The sequence below is a fragment of the Grammomys surdaster genome, unplaced genomic scaffold (assembly GCF_004785775.1).
Source record: "Grammomys surdaster isolate TR1022 unplaced genomic scaffold, NIH_TR_1.0 259, whole genome shotgun sequence".
Taxonomy (NCBI): Eukaryota; Metazoa; Chordata; class Mammalia; order Rodentia; family Muridae; genus Grammomys; species Grammomys surdaster.
Window position 1 is genome coordinate 2,138,017 of NW_021604700.1, and position 18,915 is coordinate 2,156,931.

Below are 18,915 nucleotides of genomic sequence, written 5' to 3' on the forward strand. Positions count from 1 at the left end.
GGAGAGAGAGAGTGAGTGAGAGATTGCCAACCTTGTGGTTATTAGAATGAGTCAGAGACTTCAGTGTCTGAAGTGGTGAACATTATATAGATAAAGAGATGTTACTGATACTCTATTTTTCCATTTAAGAACACACATCCTGTGACTCTCCCTGAGATTAGGGACTCTGGTTACTCAAGAGTGACTGTCAAACAGATTTGTTTTGTTTGTTTTGTTTTTTAAAATACCACCTTATAAGCAGCAAGAATGCAAGCATAAACAAACAGCCCTAAATAACATAGCATGGGAATGTCTATCACTGGGTATATATGTCTGGACTTGCTTGTTTTTTAAGATTTGTGACATTTTCAAAAATATGTATTGAGAGAAATCATCCATTTCATACCTTTCCTTTCTAGGCCTATCAGAGAGGAGCTGTTCCTAAAAGTAGGATTCTTCCAGCTGGTGGCAAGGTGTTAACCTCAGAAGAGGAATATAGTCTCTTATCTGATAAGCATTTCCCAGACCCCACTGGTAAGTCCTCTGTCTTTCCCTGAACTTTGAGTAGGTAGACCAGCAGTTCTGAATGAGAGACAATTGTGTAGCTAGACCAGCAGTCCTCAATGAAGGAGAACTGTGTAGATAGACAAGTAGTCCTCAATGAAGGAGAACTGTGTAGGTAGACCAGCAGTCTTCAATGAAGGAGAACTGTGTAGGTAGACCAGCAGTCTTCAATGAGAGAGAATGGTTCCTTTCCAGAGACAATTGGCATTGTCTAGAGACTTGAAAGATGTGTGTTGTAGATGATGCTGTTAAACCGCCCACAATGCACAAGGTAACCATGACAATGGCAGATAAGTGGCCTAAGGTACCAGTAATGCCAAGATGAGTTATTGTAAATCATCATTATACTGTTTCTATTACTTCCTCTCCACTCAGTCACACAGGCAGTTTCTGTGTTCCTGGCACACAGAAAAGTGTGTTCTTGGTCAAGTTTTTTGGACCTTTGGGGATACACTGTAGAATTTGATAACAACACTCAAGACAGCAGAAATAAACAGGTCAGGCATCCTGTGTGACATGTACAATTTCATTCTTCAGTAAGCAAGTCTTTATCTGTTAGGGATTATTATCTAATTTTGCTGTGATATTTGATAAAATAGTCTAAATATTTTAAATAACGGTTGCAGGGACTCAGAGCTACTGTGTAAAAGAAAGCATTGCCTTTGTTCACCAGTCTATAAATAACGCTGAGTGCCTGCTGTTCAAAAAGCATTGGCCTGAGAACTGGGGGCTGGGTTTTGATGTAGATCTCGTTGTACCACTTAGTGAATGTTTTCAGGGGAACCAGCTCTGAGTACCTCTGGCTTCTGTTTCTTCTGCTTTAAAATGGAGCATGAAAAATTTGAAAGTATCTTTCCAGCTTTAAAATTCTTTGATTCTCATTCATTTTTTAACTTATTTTTATGCAGAGAAGATGATGGATACTATACAGGCTAAATAGGGCATTTCATAGAAATTCATGAACTGTGCATAATGTAATAACTCCATCTGCCTTTGTGTAAATCACACGGCACATTCATTACTTGCTTTCTTGAAGAGAGCCCTGGATCTTATTAATGGGCATGAACATTTCATTAGAATTTATGGAGAACTATATAATCATTCCATCAGTTGTTATTCTGGTATAGATTGCTTAGTGTAGTGTTTTTAATAATACAATTATAGGTAGTGCATGGACCATAAACCTAGATTATCAAATTATTACTAAATAATTCAAGCTAACATAATGTTTTATGTGCCCCCTACCTAATACTATACATGATATTTCCATCCAACAATTGCCTATCTGCCATGTTGGCTGTGTATCTACCTGCCACTGAAAGTGGGAATGCCAGCCTGTTGACTCTTGAGAATCTCTCCAGAACTTTCCAGTGTAATCTGCCAGAACAGACAATGCACTTCTGGATTTATTGATGAAATCATATAAGGAGGAATGAAACAGCACAAGGCTGTGTGACTCATGCCTAGATAGCCCAGGGCTCCACACACAGCGTCTCAATGACTATTTTCATTGTATGGTGTGGCCTACTGAGTTTTAAATATAGAGCACTCCACAGTAATCATTTGTGATATTCTTATAACTCAACTCAGCAGAAGAATGTGGATGATGGAATCTAGAGAATTGTTATGGAAGGTTTGGTGAGAGGTAACTAGAGGTTGAGAGGAGGGGGTTTCATGGTAACTGGTCAATATGGGAGGCATTAACTTTCCTTGAGGAAGGTGCTGGAGGCTAATGGATAAATTGAGTTTTTTTGCAGAATGTTCAGCCAGGGTGATCTGTCACAAGTGTCTATACAGTGAGTCTCTTATCTGGCATTTTATTAGTTAGAATCTGGTTTGCCGAGCACAATGGAATTCAAGTTAAATATGCAAGGCTTCACGATTTTCATACAAGCATTTGAGTGTTGCTCCACGGTTAGTGTGGCAGATGAACATGCCTGTCGAGGACCTGGGCTCGGCTGGCTTTCTCCTCTATTTTCCCTAGGTTTGGGCACGTATTCTATCAACAACGTGGATACTGGAGCTATGGCTCCTTTCAGATAGCATGAAGGGAAGGGAGAGGGGGGTGCAGCTCCTTGAGGGTACCTGGAAGAGGTTTGATATGTCTATTCAGGTGATTTCCCACTGGCCAGGGAAAGTGAAAAGTAAGGCCATCATGTTACAAGGGAAGCTGGAAATGTGTGTGACGTTGTCATCATCCAAAACTTCTTGCTCTGTTAAAAGACAAATAGCTTTGAAATAGACTCCAGGAAGGGGGAGTCTCTTCAATGTGTAACTGTTCATTTGTTTGTTTGTATGTACGTTGATTCCTTACTATGTTCTGGGTTTGTGCCAGGCATTGGTGGGCTCAGCCTGTGATCTCAAATAGTTCTGGCTGTTGCCTTCAGATTTTTTAGGACAGTGGAACCAGGTTCCTGTACTTCTCTTAAAGAAATCTTACCTTGTATTAGTAATTTTCCAGTAGCTGGCCATCCTAAAAGCATCCCTTACGGTTTATATCATTTCTTGGCATATCCAGTATGGCCTAGCCTCTTAGATGGTCTCACTCTCTTTCCTTTCCTAGAGACCTGAGCTCACAGAACACACCGTGTCTTCTAAGACTCTAGAAAGAACTTGGATCTTTTAACCAAGTGTGATGTCATGTGATAGGGATGCAGAGATAAGGCTGGAGTAGGTTCTTTTTTTCTCCTCCCCTCCTCTCTCCTCCACTCTCCTCCCTCCTCCCCTCCCCTCCCTCCTCCCCTCCCCTCACTTTCCCCTCCCCTCGTATCTCCCCTTCCTTTTCTTTTCTTCTCTCCTCTCCCCTCTTCTCCTCTCTTTTCTTTTCTTTTCTTTTCTTTCTGTCAAGACAGGTTTTCTCTCTGTAACAGAACCCAGGCTGTGCTGGACTTGCTTTGTAGAGCAGGCTATCCTTGCCTGCCTCTGCCTTTCAAGTACTGGAATTAAAGGTGTGAGCCACCTTTAATTCCTGGCCTGGCCTGGGGTTGGGTTTTTGAAGAGAGACATGGTTTCACATGAGGTTCTCAGAATTGATTTTGAAGAAATAGTTAAACATTACCGTGTGTGCTGTGTACGCGTAGACTTGAGTCTTGATACTGGGCAGCAGCTGCTCTACTACTGAACTAGGCCCGTAGCCTCCCAAGTCTTGTTCTCTCAGGGTTACTAAAATTTTCTAGACCAACAGAGCATATCTGCTCACTCAGCATGATGAAGCTGAATGTCTTCTAGGTTGTACAACTCTGCTACAGGCTGAGGATACAAGATGATGCCAGAAGTGGACTCTCTCCTCTAGGAGACACTGTACAGGGAGGGGTACCCTGAGAATCAAGAATCAGGGCTCATTTACCCACTCTTCCTCCCCAGTGAGTGCCCCGCATGGAAACTGGCCACACTCATGTTTTAGGAGAACATTAAAGAGCACAAAGTTCTGTCTCAGTGGCAGATGCCAGTGAGGGCTTCCCAGAGGAGGTGACTTTGTGAAGGGTGAAATGATTTTTCTCTAAAACATCATGATGGGAAAGAAAAAGGTGATAAGGATTGTGGGAATAACTTAAAGTGTGGAATGGATGGATGCTGGTCGGAGGGATAAAGACCAAGCATAGACGGGGAGCAAACATACAGCTGGACAAGTGCCAGCCCTTAACAGGGAGCCAGAGACGGGCAAAGGAGGCCATAACGTGCAAACGACAGCTTGTTTTTTTTTAAAGGAGACATGATAAGACGCAGGAGAGAAGCTGTCCTGGAAGTCAATGGGAGGGAATGTTGTCCAAAGAATGGGTTGCCAGGAGCAACAAGTGTTACAGATCAAGTTAAAGGACAATTACCAGTAGATAAGCTATGGGCTGATGCCCAAGATGGCATTAGTGACTTTAGCCATTGGGTTCAGGAGCTGGTGGAGCAGGAATCAGACTGTAGTGAGAAAAGAAATAGACTGTGAAGTCAGCAAATATTGCTCAGCTTTTTGGTGCACGCCTTTAATCCCAGCATTTGGGAGGTAGAGGCAGGCGGATTTCTGAGTTCGAGAGTTCGAGGCTAGCCTGGTCTACAGAGTGAGTTCCAGGACAGCCAGGGCTACACAGAGAAACCCTGTCTCAAAAAAACAAACAAACACAGAAACAAACAAGCACACACACACACACACACACACACACACACACACACACACACACACACACACACATATATATATCAGCTTTGCCACAGAGGAACGGTGGGGAAACTGGAGCCTCCAAGAAGCACAGGAAAAGGAGCTCTGTGTATGGGTCTTTGAAGATTCTTTCAACAGTAGGGAGCTGAGGAAGATGTGTTGATTGTCTGTGTCTCTCTGTGGAGGAGTAGACTATACCTGTGGGAAGGAAACGCTGAGCTGGTGGTAGGATTGAGAACCCCATTTCCCTACCATCTTCCTATCCTGTGGCTGCCTCCAGATACTTTTACAGACCGAAATAAATGTTTGAAACGCAAGACTCATGCTTTAAAACTATCCGTGTTCCCATTATTTCTCCAGCTTCCAGTGAGAAGAACTCTCAGCCCTTCGTGGTCCTACCCAAGGCATTCCCCGTGTACCTGTGGCAGCCTTACCTCAGGCATGGCTACTTCTGCTTCAATGAGGCTGCGGAACAGCAGAAGTTCAGCGCTCTTCTCAATGACTGCATCAGACACCTGAACCATGGTAGGCTCAGCGGCTCTCTGCCCTAACGGCCATCTTTTCTGAGCTGCTTTGGTCAGTCATCTGTGTCCATAATTCTCAAAGCCTGAGAAAGCATTGCCATGGGGAAGGAAAGCGAGGCTATGAGCAGCCAGCTTAGAGCAGTTCTGTGATAGCTGGGGCAGGCGTCTTCTAGAGGGCTCTCTGGTTATTTGTTATCCTGGCCATTCCATCAATAATATAATCTTTCCTATTCCCTTCTCCTGGTGTTCTTATTTTGTTTGTTGATTTTTGGGGGATTGCTTGATTTTGACTACAGGGTCTTACTAGGAAATATTAACTGGTCTTATCCTCACTATGCAGCCCAGGCTGGTCTTGAACTCATAGTAAACCTCCTGCCTCAGCCTCTTGAGCACTGGGATATTGAGCATGTACCACCATACCCAGCTTTCCTGGTGCTTTTAATTATTTGCCATCAGGAATGTGCCAGTTGACCCTTTACGTCGCTTTTCATTTATTTCTTTATTTCTGTGTAGCAGATACCCAATAAAGATCAGTGGTGCGGTTCGTTGTAATCTAATACTTTTCAATTAGCAGTCTTGTTGGTCAAGCTTCCTATCACTGTAGCGAATGGCATTTATATTGGCTTACATTTATTTTGGTGATTGTTGTCTGTGGTTGGTTGGCTCTCTTGTTCTGGGCCTGTGTGATGACACTGCAAATCTCAGAAAGAGGGAAGTGACAGAAGAGGGGGTGAGGGTCCCATAGTCTGCTTCAAAGACAAGTTCTCATCTTCAAGACTTCTGACCATGTATAGGTCGAAGATTCTATTACAAGCACAATGCTGGGGACCAAGGCTATAACACAGAACCCTTAGGAGGACTTATCCAGACGACAGAGGCAGTTCTTAAAACTTGAAGGGATGTAAGAATCCTGGGGGAAACCTGATCAAAAGCTGGGGACATGGCTCGGTGATGATGAGTGCTTACAGTTCTCACAAAAACCTAGAGTTCAGTGAGGACCCAGGTTGGGTAGCTCACAACTGCCTGTTATTCCAGCTCCAGGGAGGTCAGAGACACTCCTCCAGGACCTCTGTATTCACCTGCACTTATCTGCACAGACCCACACACAGACACATGCACATAATTTATAAGAAAACAAAATGTAAAACTTAACTAAAACCCAGGAGCTTGGGTACTGCCCTCAGACAGTCTAATTCACTGTGATTGGCACGAGGTGGGAATTTGCTCTCCTATCAAACTTCCAAGTGATGTCACCGGGCACACTCAAAGTAGCATGGCTTTAGATAGCATTATTTTGCTTTTAGGTATGGATTTGCTTATCTACCTGTAAGTAAAATTTTAAAAAGGATTTTTCATTCCAATGTGTCACTTTTTGACATTTTTATATGAATGTAGGTTTGTCTGGGCTTGCAGATAACTGAACTGTGTCCCTCGGCAGTTGGAAAGGTAGGCAGTCAAATGTCACAGAGGGGCTTAGTCTATGCCAATCCTGTATGGGTGTAGAGTAATGAAGCATGCAAAGTTCCTCTCTCGGGGAGTCTAAATGCAAACAGAATGGAAGATCAGGCTCACCCACACATCCTAACTTGATAACCAGCAAAGTTAATGTGCTAAAGAGTAACTAGAAATCTTGGCCAAGTGAAGAAGCATGTACAGATGATCCCAGCTCTGAAATAGCTTAAGGATTTCCCAGATCATGATGATGCAAGAGTGGTACCCATCCAGAACGGCTCTGTGCACTGTGATGCTCTCCGTTGGGACTGGCTCTGTGCACTGTGATGCTCTCTTTCCGGGCTGGCTCCGTGCACTGTGATGCTCTGTCTTGATGCTGACAAGAGCTCTCTCAGCTGTATCACCAGAGCATTTTGGATATTGTGTTTTGTGGTTTTGCAGCCAACCAGTCCACAAAACACCCACCTGTCACTGCACGGGAAGAATGTAACTTTTCGTTGTAACATTGGCTTTGCAGCAGATGATTACGCTCAACTGCAGGGTTAGGTAAGTATTTGAACATGTTTAAGGCAGGCTATGCTAAGCTGTGGGGTAGGTGAGGTATATTATATGCATTTTCCTCTCTCTCTCTCTCTCTCTCTCTCTCTCTCTCTCTCTCCCTCCCCCTCCCCCTCCCCCTCCCCCTTTCTTTCTTTGGTTTTTTGAGACAGTCTGCGTAGACCTGGATGTCTGGGACTTACTCTGTAGACTAGGCTGGACTTGAGACCCACCTACCCCTGCCTCCCTAGTGCTAGGATTACAGGTGTGCACCACCGCCATCCAGCTATATTAGATGCATTTCCAGCTTACGATGGATGTGTTGAAGTGTTACCTCACTGTAAGTCAAAGAACTTCTGTGCGGCTGTGGTGCTGGGGACACACTAAGTAAGCACTTTGTTGAGTACTGAGCAGTACCACCAGGCTTGCACAGAATTTTAAGTTTGTTTTGCAGGGGAGGTCTCTGCACACATGAACTTTGAGCTGAGTCACAGTAAAAAGTACCCAACCACACACACTGCAGTTAATTTTATTATGCACTTGTTTTCATGTTTGGAGATGTCCCTGAGACTATCAGTGCCACTAAGTGGTAGTCACTGGTGCTGCATCTCAGCAGTTCTTGGTTGGTTTGTTTGTTTATGTATGTATGTATGTATGTATGCATGCATGAATGTATGTGTGTATATATGTGGATGCACATGTGTATATATGAACAATGCATGTATGTATGTGTGTATATCTGTGTACATGTATGTGCACATGTCATGGCATGTGGAGATCAGATGATAATTTGGGGAGTCTGTTCTTTCCTGTTACCATTCAGGTTTTAGGGATCAAACTCATTTTTGTCAGGCTTGGTAGCAAGTGCCCTTACTGGCTGAGCACCCTTGCCAGATCCTAACTCTTGGTTTTAATATGTGTGTCAATAGAGGCTAATAAAAAAAGATGTAACTCCATTTTGCTACAGCAACTCCAAGTAATATAATATTGACTCTTAACTAGAGCCTTATAAAAATGATTCCCTTACTAGTCTCATGCCTGTGTGTGTCGTTAATGTTTTAGAGTCAGAGACTTGCCGGGCACTAGCTCAGTTTTCAGTATACTTAGGACCTCTGCATCTTGGGGTTTAGTCTAGTGAGGACACACAGCTGGCACAGAACCCAGGAGATACAAAGTTACACTGAGTAGACAATGTGTTCTGCCCAGTCAAAAGGGACTTGCTACATTCCCCATTCCTTGTACATAATAGGAGTTTCTCTGAGGAGTTTTGGATGGTGTCGAGCCTGCATTTAGACACCATTTATGGAAGGTCTGAGTCAATTCAGAACCCAGCTCTGCTCTCTAGGATGTTGTCAAGGCATGAAGACAATGAAGTCTAGTTATATTTCTCTGGTCTGTGGCATATTCTTCAAACTAAAGACCATTTGTTCCCCACTGAGTCTCTATGCTGACAACTGGGCACAGGCCATCATAGCATTACAGAGAGCAGTCCTTAGTTGTTGCAGGCCAATGATTCATAGGGCTTTTCCATCTTGCCCCATCCCATGATTTTTTTCCCCTTGTATTTGATGGCACAATGTACCACTGTTTTTACTGAATCACTTTTTCTGTCCCAAGTCCCTACCTATTATTCATTGTGTTGTCTTGAATAAGCCATTAATAGGTTTTCTCAAGCTGCCAGTTCACTGTATTTGCCAGAATTGTTCCCAAGGGCTAGAAAATATTGCCTGTGACTAGGACCTGAGCCTCTGAGCAGGACTGTTTGCAATTGTCGTTGTTCCATTGACTCTAAGGCCACTGTATAGATCTGCTGAGAACTAGGTCCTAGATATTTGAGTGAAGTCTCCCACTGTTGATCCCATATGGGCTACTTAAGACATGTTCCCTATTGCTCAGGTCAACAACAGCTCAGCCCACTTGTCCCAAAAATGTTGAATCCAAGTCGTTCTAGAGATTCATATCCAGATGCACTTCTGTTGTATGTAAGAAGTGTATTATTTAACTTTGACAAAGGTCCTGTGTACATGTTCTTCTTGTATAGTATGGCTATCTGAAGACAGATGAGGACAATTGGAGGATCTGGTCCTTTGCTCTCCAAGGGAGGGAACAATAGCCAGCATTGATTTCACTAAGGAGCTTGAGTGTGCTGGGTAGATTTAAGATCTCCCAAGATTAATCTTTACAGGACATCACATTCCAACTCAGTTATGGCATGGCATTTGTGTACAGTAGCTGCTACAAAATCCACACTACAGTCCCTGATCATGGCAGGTGCCATAAAGTAGGATTTATATTTCCAAGATGTTCGGAGGCAACTTTCTTATCCAAGACTCAGTACTGTGCTTCCTTTACAAATACAGAGCTGAACACAGGCTGTGGGGATGATGGTCATTGTCAGTGTGTGAGTGCTTCTCCAGCTGCGGCGATGCAGGAAAGGGGGAATGTTGGGCTGTGGCATGCCTGTGGGTGTGGGTCCTGTGGGTTGAGTTGTGCGTCCCAGGGGATAGGGCCGTGGCTCAGAGAGGCAGAGGCATGGGAAATTGACTGTGTTCTCTCCACGCTGCTCCAGGCAGATTTTGGGCTGTGAGAAGCCACAGGACTCTGCTCCAGGGGTGGGGGAACACACTTTGGGGTCCCACAGGGGCCAGAGCTCTTGGATTGGGGGTCCCCGGGCCAAGGCAATCAGAACCGACTGGTTCTCGGGCCCTTGGGCTTGCAGGTGCCGCTGAGAGGCTGTGGAAGGGCTGAGATGGGTGTTGGGGGTGGAGCGGGGGGTTATGGGCTGGATCGACCGAAGGGGAGTGGGGAAGAAGCTCCAGCTGTGTCCTGGGAGGATAAGACTCTTGGTCAGTTGGTCTTGGTGACTTGCTTGGCTGGCTCTCTGCTGGCTCAGCTTGCCTGCTTGAGTTGGTGGCCTCACAGCTGGAAAGTAGAGAGGTCGGTGGCAGGAGGTTAGACTGCGGCTCTGTAGTTGAAGACCTTCTCCACGGTTCCCCAGGGCAGGTGCCAAAGAAGAGAGATAGTCCATGGTCTTAAGATATTTATTGTCATGGTGGAAAATGGATGAAGCTATACCCTGATATTCTCAGGGCGGGCCTGAGGTTAAATACCTTTTGCAAGGAGGAGTGTCTGGGAAGGAATGCTTAATTGGCTATGCCCTCTGTCCTTTAGGTATCTCATTAGTATGGAGATTTGTCTTGAGGCTCTGTGGCCTGTAGTCATGCCCTCTACCTGTGCTACATGACTGATGGCCACAAATCTCTCTTTGGGAGGGACTGTAGTTATGTGAAAGGATCCTGGGGCTCAGGAGCAAGGCCAAACTCCAATGTCCCTGAGGGTTTCTAGGTTTCAAGGCCTGTGCTCGATCAGGTACCCAGCTTCCTCTCACAGCCCCACACCGTGTTCCTGGCAGGAGGGATAGGCCAATTGGGAGCTCAGAAGCAACACAGATTATGGACCACTTGAGGAACTGAAGGAATTCTGAGAGCTGGAGGGCATGGACGAGCAAGAAGAGACAAAGGAAGGTGAAGAGCTGGACTAGATCCAGCTGGAAAGGGGCTTTATATTATATATTAAGAATGTGGACTTTCCCCCAAGAATTGTAAGTCCATAAGTGACATGATCCTTGCTTACTATCAAGGGGGTCACAGTGACTGCATCGTAAGCAGCATGGGGTGGGAGAGCAACATTTTTGTGGTGCCAGGAGGCCACTTAGGGAGTTTGGTCAGGCAACAACAGATGGCTGTAGGCTGCTCCAGGCAGAGGACATGAATTAGTGACAAAATTCATCAATAGATAGCCATCATTCTTGCCCTAAAGGATTTGGGGGAAAAAAAGAGAGCATGGAGTAGACACCGTATCAGTGCATGTTTGGTGATTCTGCAATGGACGTGAATGCTTCCTTTGACAGTGCTGTGCTAACCGGAAGGATGGTGCCTTAGCCTGGAGGACAGCCAGGACCTCCACTAAGCAAGGGCCTGTGTTTATTTACATCATCGGAAACACTCAGGGAGAGGGATTGTAGAAAATCTGGGAAATGTGAGGGCTATGGGTTGAAAAACCCAGAAGAACCCAGAGGATTTAGGCTAAGAGTTCACAATGATGTGACTCAGGCAGCTCTCGTGACCTCCAAGGGCTTTGGTGTTGGCGGAGCTGGGCTGAATGTGACGTTACAAAGCGATTGCATTTTAGATTTGGTTGCTTTGTCAGTGCTATGTGCCTCAAGCTCTTTCCCAGAGCTCCCCTGTGAAATCAGACACTTATTAGATTTGATTTTGACACTTCACAGTTTTAGGTGTTCAATACACGCTGCTGAGTTAAATTGGATTTCAGAACAGAAAAAGACTTTACAATTCAAATGAGATGCAGTCATTCCTTTTAATGTGTTTATTTCGACATGATGTTTTACATTCTCCAGCACTGGGCAGCAGATCTCAGGTTTGTTTTCACCGACTTAATGCCTATACACAGTCTAGTGATACCTACAAAGGAAGTTTATTACTTAAGGGACTGTCTGATGGTGTGGACACCAATCAATTCTAACTGAAAATACAGAGTGAGTTTTATTATGTAATCTATTTGTGCCACCCATGTTTATGGACAAACAGATCTAGGAGTTGGACAATTCTAACTTATACCTAATCGTTTTTTGGCCAGTGTACTTCAAATAAACATTATTGGGAGAAACAAAATTTAAAAACAAATAAAACTTTTTGGGAGAGTTGAGGGGTTTGGCACAGGGTGTCTCTGTGAAGCCCTGGCTGTCCTGGAACTTACTTATGTAGATCAGGCTGGCCTTGAGCTTACAGAGATCCACTTGTCTCTACCGGTCAAGTTCTGGGATTCAAGGCATATGCTACCACTACCTGGCTTTTCTCCCCTAATTTTATGTGCATTGGTGTTTTGCCTGCATGTATGTCTGTGTGAGGGTGTCAGATCTTGGTTACAGACAGTTGTGAGCTGCCATGTGGGTGCTGGGATTTGGACTCCGGATCCTCTGGAAGAGCAATCAGTGCTCTTAACTGCTGAGACATCTCTCAAGCCCAACACACAATTTTGATAAACAGCCCTTTGAATGCTTTTACTTGCAACCACATAGCTGTGAACCACACAAGCACATACGCATTATAAGCTAGGCACTAAGCGTTCGGTAACTATTCTTTCCTAAAAATGAGATGTCAGTCTTAGAAGGAGTGGTATTAAAGAAAAACCTCTTAAACTTGTTCTCTTTGCACAGACCACCTCTCTCTGAATTTTGCCTGTGTTTATTATATGATACGCTATAATAACAAATATTTCGCTTTGTCCTCCTGTGAGTGTGAGATTTTCTCTGAAGTCATTATTTCTCCTTTTCTGGACTTTGCTGATTATTTATAAGATCCCAGATTAGGGAAGGAGCTTTAGGTTCACCTATTATATATGTTAGAGGACCTATGATAAGGCTTGAGTACGACTCTGCTTGTCAGTGGCAGAGGGCTGGATGCTCTGACTCGGCCCTTGACATCTATGTCGGATAGACATGTCGTACTGATTCTCAACATTACTTTACAAAAAAAAAAAAACACCAAGCAATCGTTTGGACATTTTGACCACATAACTCTTAAATTTCTGTCATGATCGATTGCCACGATCCACAGTGACACAGTCTGGAGCCGTCACATAAGGTCCTAAGAGACCTGGGGTGTGTGGGTTTCTTGATTAGTGGCATTATCTGAGCTGACCTTGCTATTCTATCCACTGGTTATGACCAGATCACTTAGCTTATATAGACCTGGAATATAAAGTGTTTGAGAGTGTAGGTTGTATGCTGATTAAATGTTAGAGAGTTGAAATGCAGCGGTCCATGATTTTATACAATTTAAATGTAAATGTTTTACTGTGTATGAGTACATCACTGGAACACCGCAGATGTCATTGATCTCAAACATGCCTTTATAATGCTTCTGCTTTTGATGCTAGTTAAATTAATGTTCTCAAAGCAGCATGAGGGCTGGAAGTGGAAGAGGGGTCTCCCCCAGAAGCTAGAGTACTAGAACTGTGTCGATTAGGCATTTGGTTCATTACCCCAGCACAGGCTTAGGTTGGTCTCTATAGCCTTGGTGCCTAAAGCCACGGAGCCAGGGAACTACATTTGAATACTTCTTGTCAAACAATGATGTTCCTGGGACAGCAGCCACCACTCTCTTCCTCACTTCTGCTGAGCTAAACAATCATCTTGACATGAATGTCTAAATATGATGCAGTTCTAATAGTTAAGGGTTACCAGTCAGACCAATAATACAAACAATTAACCAAGCAATGAATTGAAGAGTTAATTTAAAATCTGTATCATTAAGATTGGGTATATTCCAAAAATTAATGGAAATGATGATAATAATAATAATAATAATAACTATTATTATCTTCAGGGAAATTTGAATAGCTTTCAAGTTTTGGGTTTGTTTTTTAACTTGTCGTTAGGACATTTAAGATTGAAACTCACTATGAAAGAATTCTATTTGGCATGTTTCTTTTAAAAATCAGCACTTCGGAGAATTTGGAGGAAATTCTGGTACACTGTAGAACGCTGAGGCCTGTGTTCTGAATCCCATGCTGTGAACAGATTTGGAGGATGAGAGGAAGAGCGCTAGCCAGGAGCTGTGGCTCATTCTATTAGTTGTTTTGAGGTTTTGTTTTGTTTTTAATGTTAAATATTGAGTATATGTGAAGGAATGCTGTGACATATCCGGCAGGTGTAAAGAGCTCTGCAGTCACCTCTGACACCTCTCACTGTCTTGTCTCCATCCTTGCTCTGACTGCACATCACCCTGGGTGTTTTATGCTGTTTTTCTCCACAGCAGCCTTATCTCATACGTAGTGATCATCTAGCAACTTTAAACCTTATCCACACGGAGTCTGACCACGTCTTCTCCCACGATCTCCTTATTAATATTCTGTTCCAACGTCTCGCTTGTGTGATTGCTTATAGTTGTCAGCCACTGGCGGTCAGTGCTAAAGCAATTTCATTGTATTAATATGCTGTAATTTCTAAGACTCACTCTGCTGTTGACAGGGACCTGGGATGCTTCCAGCATTTGTCACTCAGAATGCCACTGTGAGATCCTTCCGCTTGTTCTTGTTTATAGGAATTTGATTTTTATTTTCCTTACTAATATCTTAAGGAGTTTTCTCATCTATGTTAGTGAAGCATATTTGGTATGTAAGCTTCCTGTTGGTTGATGAGATTCTAAGGCCTGGCTGTTAAGGTCATTTATGCTTTACAAAAATGGATCGGAGGGCTGGGCATGTAACGTAGTCGTTGAACATACGCATAGCATGCATGAGGCCCTGGGATAGACAGATCCTGAACTAACCGTACTCCCTATAGAAGATACATTCTTGCTCCTCTTGCCAGAATTTTTATAATAAAAAGGAGTTTAGGTTAAGGCTGGAATTGTTCATGTTTAGTATTTGATAGAACTTTGACATGAATGCGTCTTAGCCTAAGGCTCTTCTTTAAAAAATAATAATTTATATTTCTTTGACAAGTTCATAGACACATGTACTGTATCTTGATAATATCTTCCCTCATCTCCCCCTTCACCTTCTCCCAGGGTCCCCCAATATAATCCCTTCTTCAACTTTATTCCTTATTTATTCATTTCAATCCACTGAGTTCAGTTAGCACTGCCCATATGGGCATGGTGTGAGCTTACCCACTGCAGCCTGTGCCATCTACCAGTGGTCATCCTCTGCCCAACCTCAGAAAAGTAACTGACCCTCAGCAAGCCACCAGCGAGCTGCTCATAGATCTTCAGCCTGGGCTGGGGCCTTGGCGTAGCCCCTTGCGAGACTCTTTCTGGGGGGAGATTTAAACCCAGTGAAACTTATATTTATAAGTTGTTTTATGACTATGGCACAGTTTCTATTCTATGTACGGAATCTTGGAGTGGCTGTTGTCTTTCTGTTGTCACAGTGACTGTCCTCTGCCGTCACCTAGCTTTCCTCTGTGAAGCAGAAACATTTGCTGTCAGCTTAATGGCTCTTCTGGGAATAATTTAATTCATTTCAAAAACATTTTCTCAGCTGGATGTGGAGACCCACATCCCAGCACTTGAGAGAATAAAGTCAGGAAGACCAAGAGTTCAAGGCTAGCCTCTGTTATATAGCAAGTCCTAGGCCAGCCTGCTTCACAAAGAAAAACAGAAGTCTCTCTTTGTCCTTAGTATCCTGGGGTTTTGTAAGAATGTATCTTAGCTGAGAGTTTTCTTAGGCACTGATAACACTTTCACATCACTCCAAGGTCCCTTTTGAGTTTCTGTACTAGTTTGCCAGGGTTCCTGTGGCTAGGTGACCTCAGCACTGGAAAGTTGCATCGAGTTTTAGAGGCAACTAAATCGTGGTGCAGGCAGGACACTTTCCTCTGGGGATGGTGAGAGGGGTCCATTGTAGGCTTTTCTCCTTGGCTCTCAGATGCTTCCGTGAGACCTGCCTTTGTCTTCATGGGGCGTTGCCCTTGAGCCACTGTTTGTGTCTATGTCCACGACTGTGTCAGTGTCTGAATGTCCCCCTCCTTCACCTTTGACACCTGCATTTATTTATATATCTATTTATTTACTTGTGTATGGTGTGTGTGGAGGTCAGAAGACAGCAAGTAGTTGGTGTTCTCCTTCAACATGGATCCTGGGGATGGGACTTGGGTATTTGGCAAGTACCTTTACCTACTGAGTCATCTTGCTGACCCCTTTGAAAACACCAGTCATACAAGACGGGGGTGGAGGGAGTGGCTAACCTATTCCAGAATGACCTCACTTTAACTAAGTAGGTCTGCCAGGACTTCCTTGCCAGATAAAGTCACTTTCTGGCCTAGGGTGCAGGACTTGGGAAAGCACTCTGTTGACGCCTCAAGGCACCGTGAGGCAGGTGCTACTGTTAATTGTGTCCTTCTCAGTGTGTATCTCTGAGATAGCAGTTTCGACAGCTGGTTCAAGTCAGTTTTAGACCCAGGCAGTGTGACGTCAAAGCTCATGGATTGAAGTTCCCAGAAAAAAGCCACCGTAAAGTTCTCCAAGACTGATTAAAATCTTGTGGAGAATTGGAATGTGGCAGGGCCATGGCCATATACTCTTGAGATATCTTTAGACTCCTTCATGGCCATTTGTTATTCACCTTTGAGTCTAGGTTAACGCCCTTGTGACTGCCATGAGGAACTTCTTGGAATGCGCTAGAACAGACACTGGCTTCCTCCATCCAAAAACTAAGAGTTGTGAGATGGCTTCTGAAACCTACTGTAGAAGCCTCTCCATTTTGCTTTAGCCCACCCACCTATCTGACGTTTGGCCACCAGTACATTTAAAGATTCATTGACCTGTTACTTCTTTTGTTTTGTAACTGTGAAAGCCCAAGGAAACTGTTGGCATGTTGGAACATGCTGTTTGAGGGCCACCTGAACCCATGTTCCCAGGGCACAGTTGCTCTTACTCCCTCTGAGGTGAGAGCTGTGGTCTGCATGGACACTTTTCTTTAGGGGCTACTTATTAAGAACCCACTGTAAGGCAGTATTTGACTAGCTGGTACTTAAGAAAAAAATACAATCCATTTCCCATTTGGGGCCTGGTGATTTGAGGTTAGTCATTTCATACTAAGCTCAACACAGATGATTTCTTAGTATTGGTTTGAGGAGGAAGTGAATCGCTGTACATCTATTGAAATTCGGGTAGCAATTGAGATGGAGAAGTCTTCGCCTTGAAACATGAAGTGGTGCTTTTACCCAAATGGGTGTTTCAGCGGCCAACTGTTCTACAATAAGATTGTTCTCTAATGCATAAAGAATTTTCTTTGCATATATAAATATGTAGCTGTAAATAATGTGGGATATATTATAGGTATGGGGTTGAGAACTCGTAGTGCCTATGTATTTAAACATAAACTATTTATGTTTTAAATAACTATCATTCACTTTGTTTTCCCTACAGAACTTTTTTTCTGTTACCTGGACTGTTGTCTTTTTGTTTAAGGCAGGATCACACTTAGCTCAAGCTGGCCTCCAACTCATTACGTTGTCCAGGCTACCCTCGATTTCTAACCTGCCTGCCTCAACCTGCTGAGTGCCGAGATAACTGGCCTGAGCCACCATGCTCAGTTTGTTAAGTGGATTCTTGGCTACTGCTGAGAGGAATCCTGCCTTGGCCTGACTTTGCTTCTTAGTGATTTCTTCAGAAAAGTAAAAATCAAGCTTGAACCAGCATCTAGTGGTTAAGGAGATGCCTCTATTTTATGGGCCTTAGAGAAGGAATCGAAGAAGAGGGAAGTTGGAGAGAAGCCATATCTTAATGCCTCCTTTCACACTTTACCAGGCCAAGCCACTCCCTGCTAACTTCCTTTCCTGCTAGAGATTAGGGTGTGGTCTTTGTTGGGACCAGCAGAGAGAACTGAGAATCTCTGAACCAGATGGCTGCTCACACTGCCTGTTCACTGTGGTGGCCATCACAAGGGAAAGACACAACTTGGGACAAGAGAACTTGTATTAAGGGTGTATTGTCTAGATTGTTGTCTTACATTCTGGGAGCAAGACAAAAACATGAGGCTGCACTGATGAAGTTAGCCCATTCGGTCAACAGTGGAGAATTTGTGGAATTATTTTCTCCTAGTATTCAAGGAGAGACGAGATAACAGAAACACAAAGTGGGAATGTCATTTCAGCCTACTCTGTCCCATTCCATGTCAACTCTTGGCTAACCCCAAGCGGTTCTGTTCCAGAGATCATGTTCAGTCAGGTTAGATGTCCTCCTGGGACATTTCTGATCACTACCTGGTCCTTTTTCAATCCCTGCAAGGAGAATAATTGTTGATGGTACCCTTCTGTCTTTCTTTTTTAAGACCCCTCCCCATGCTGGGGATTGAGCTTGGGGTCCCATACATATTAAGTGAATGATCTGTGACCAACCTAAGTTTTCTGGTCCCTTTTTCTCAGCATTAAGATATTAGATTGAACATTTTCAATTTTGAGAAGTCAGCAGCCTTTCCATGAAGTTGTAGACTCTCTTTGGTGACAACAGTAGGCTATTCTTCCCGAGAGCAAGGTTATTTGCATCAGCCCAGCACTTCTTGCCTGAAGAATCTTAATGAAATATGAGGTATGCTGCTGCCTGAAACTGTGTGCTCTGATTGCAACCTGCAACATTTTGCAGCAAGACTGTTTATTGAGGACATTCAGAGTGGCAGAAGAGCAACTTTTTCTATGTGTACTCAGGGTGTGTGTGTGTGTGTGTGTGTGTATTACTAGGGTTACAATTACCTTCCTGGTTGGCCTTGCCTGATGTCACTTGCATTGATCTAAGTGCTGTGTCTCATAATTGTTGTATAGATGTCCCATATTCAGATCCCAGCATTCATGTCGGGCAATGCACATCTGCCTGCATCTCCAGCTACAGGGGAACCTTCTTCTGGCCCAATCCCCAGCACGGGAAGGGGTTGGAAAAGAGAAAACAGAAATCTGCAACAAATACAGTGATAGCATTTGGTGTTTGACTTTGAGATGAATCACCTTCCTGACAATAGCAGAGATGAACTGAATGCTGGTTGTCTAGAAGAAGTGTGAAACTTCCCTTCTCCCTTCTTCAGATACTTTATGAGCTAAACAATTCCTAAGGTCATCTGCCAAGGGTGATCATAAATATCACGGCCTATGATGGCTTGATGAATTTTATGGTTGGGTTTGGTCTTGACGGAGAA

At 43.8% G+C, this 18,915-nt stretch overlaps 1 protein-coding gene across 1 annotated transcript in view; it reads left to right on the top strand.

Annotated features, from left to right (window-relative positions):
• Positions 1-18,915, top strand: part of Fam129a (family with sequence similarity 129 member A) — a 152,563-nt gene that overhangs the window by 72,280 nt on the left and 61,368 nt on the right. The window contains exons 4-5 of the mRNA XM_028775757.1: positions 399-513; positions 5,051-5,215. Coding sequence (XP_028631590.1) covers positions 399-513; positions 5,051-5,215 — 280 coding nt within the window. The remainder of the gene's footprint in view (positions 1-398; positions 514-5,050; positions 5,216-18,915) is intronic.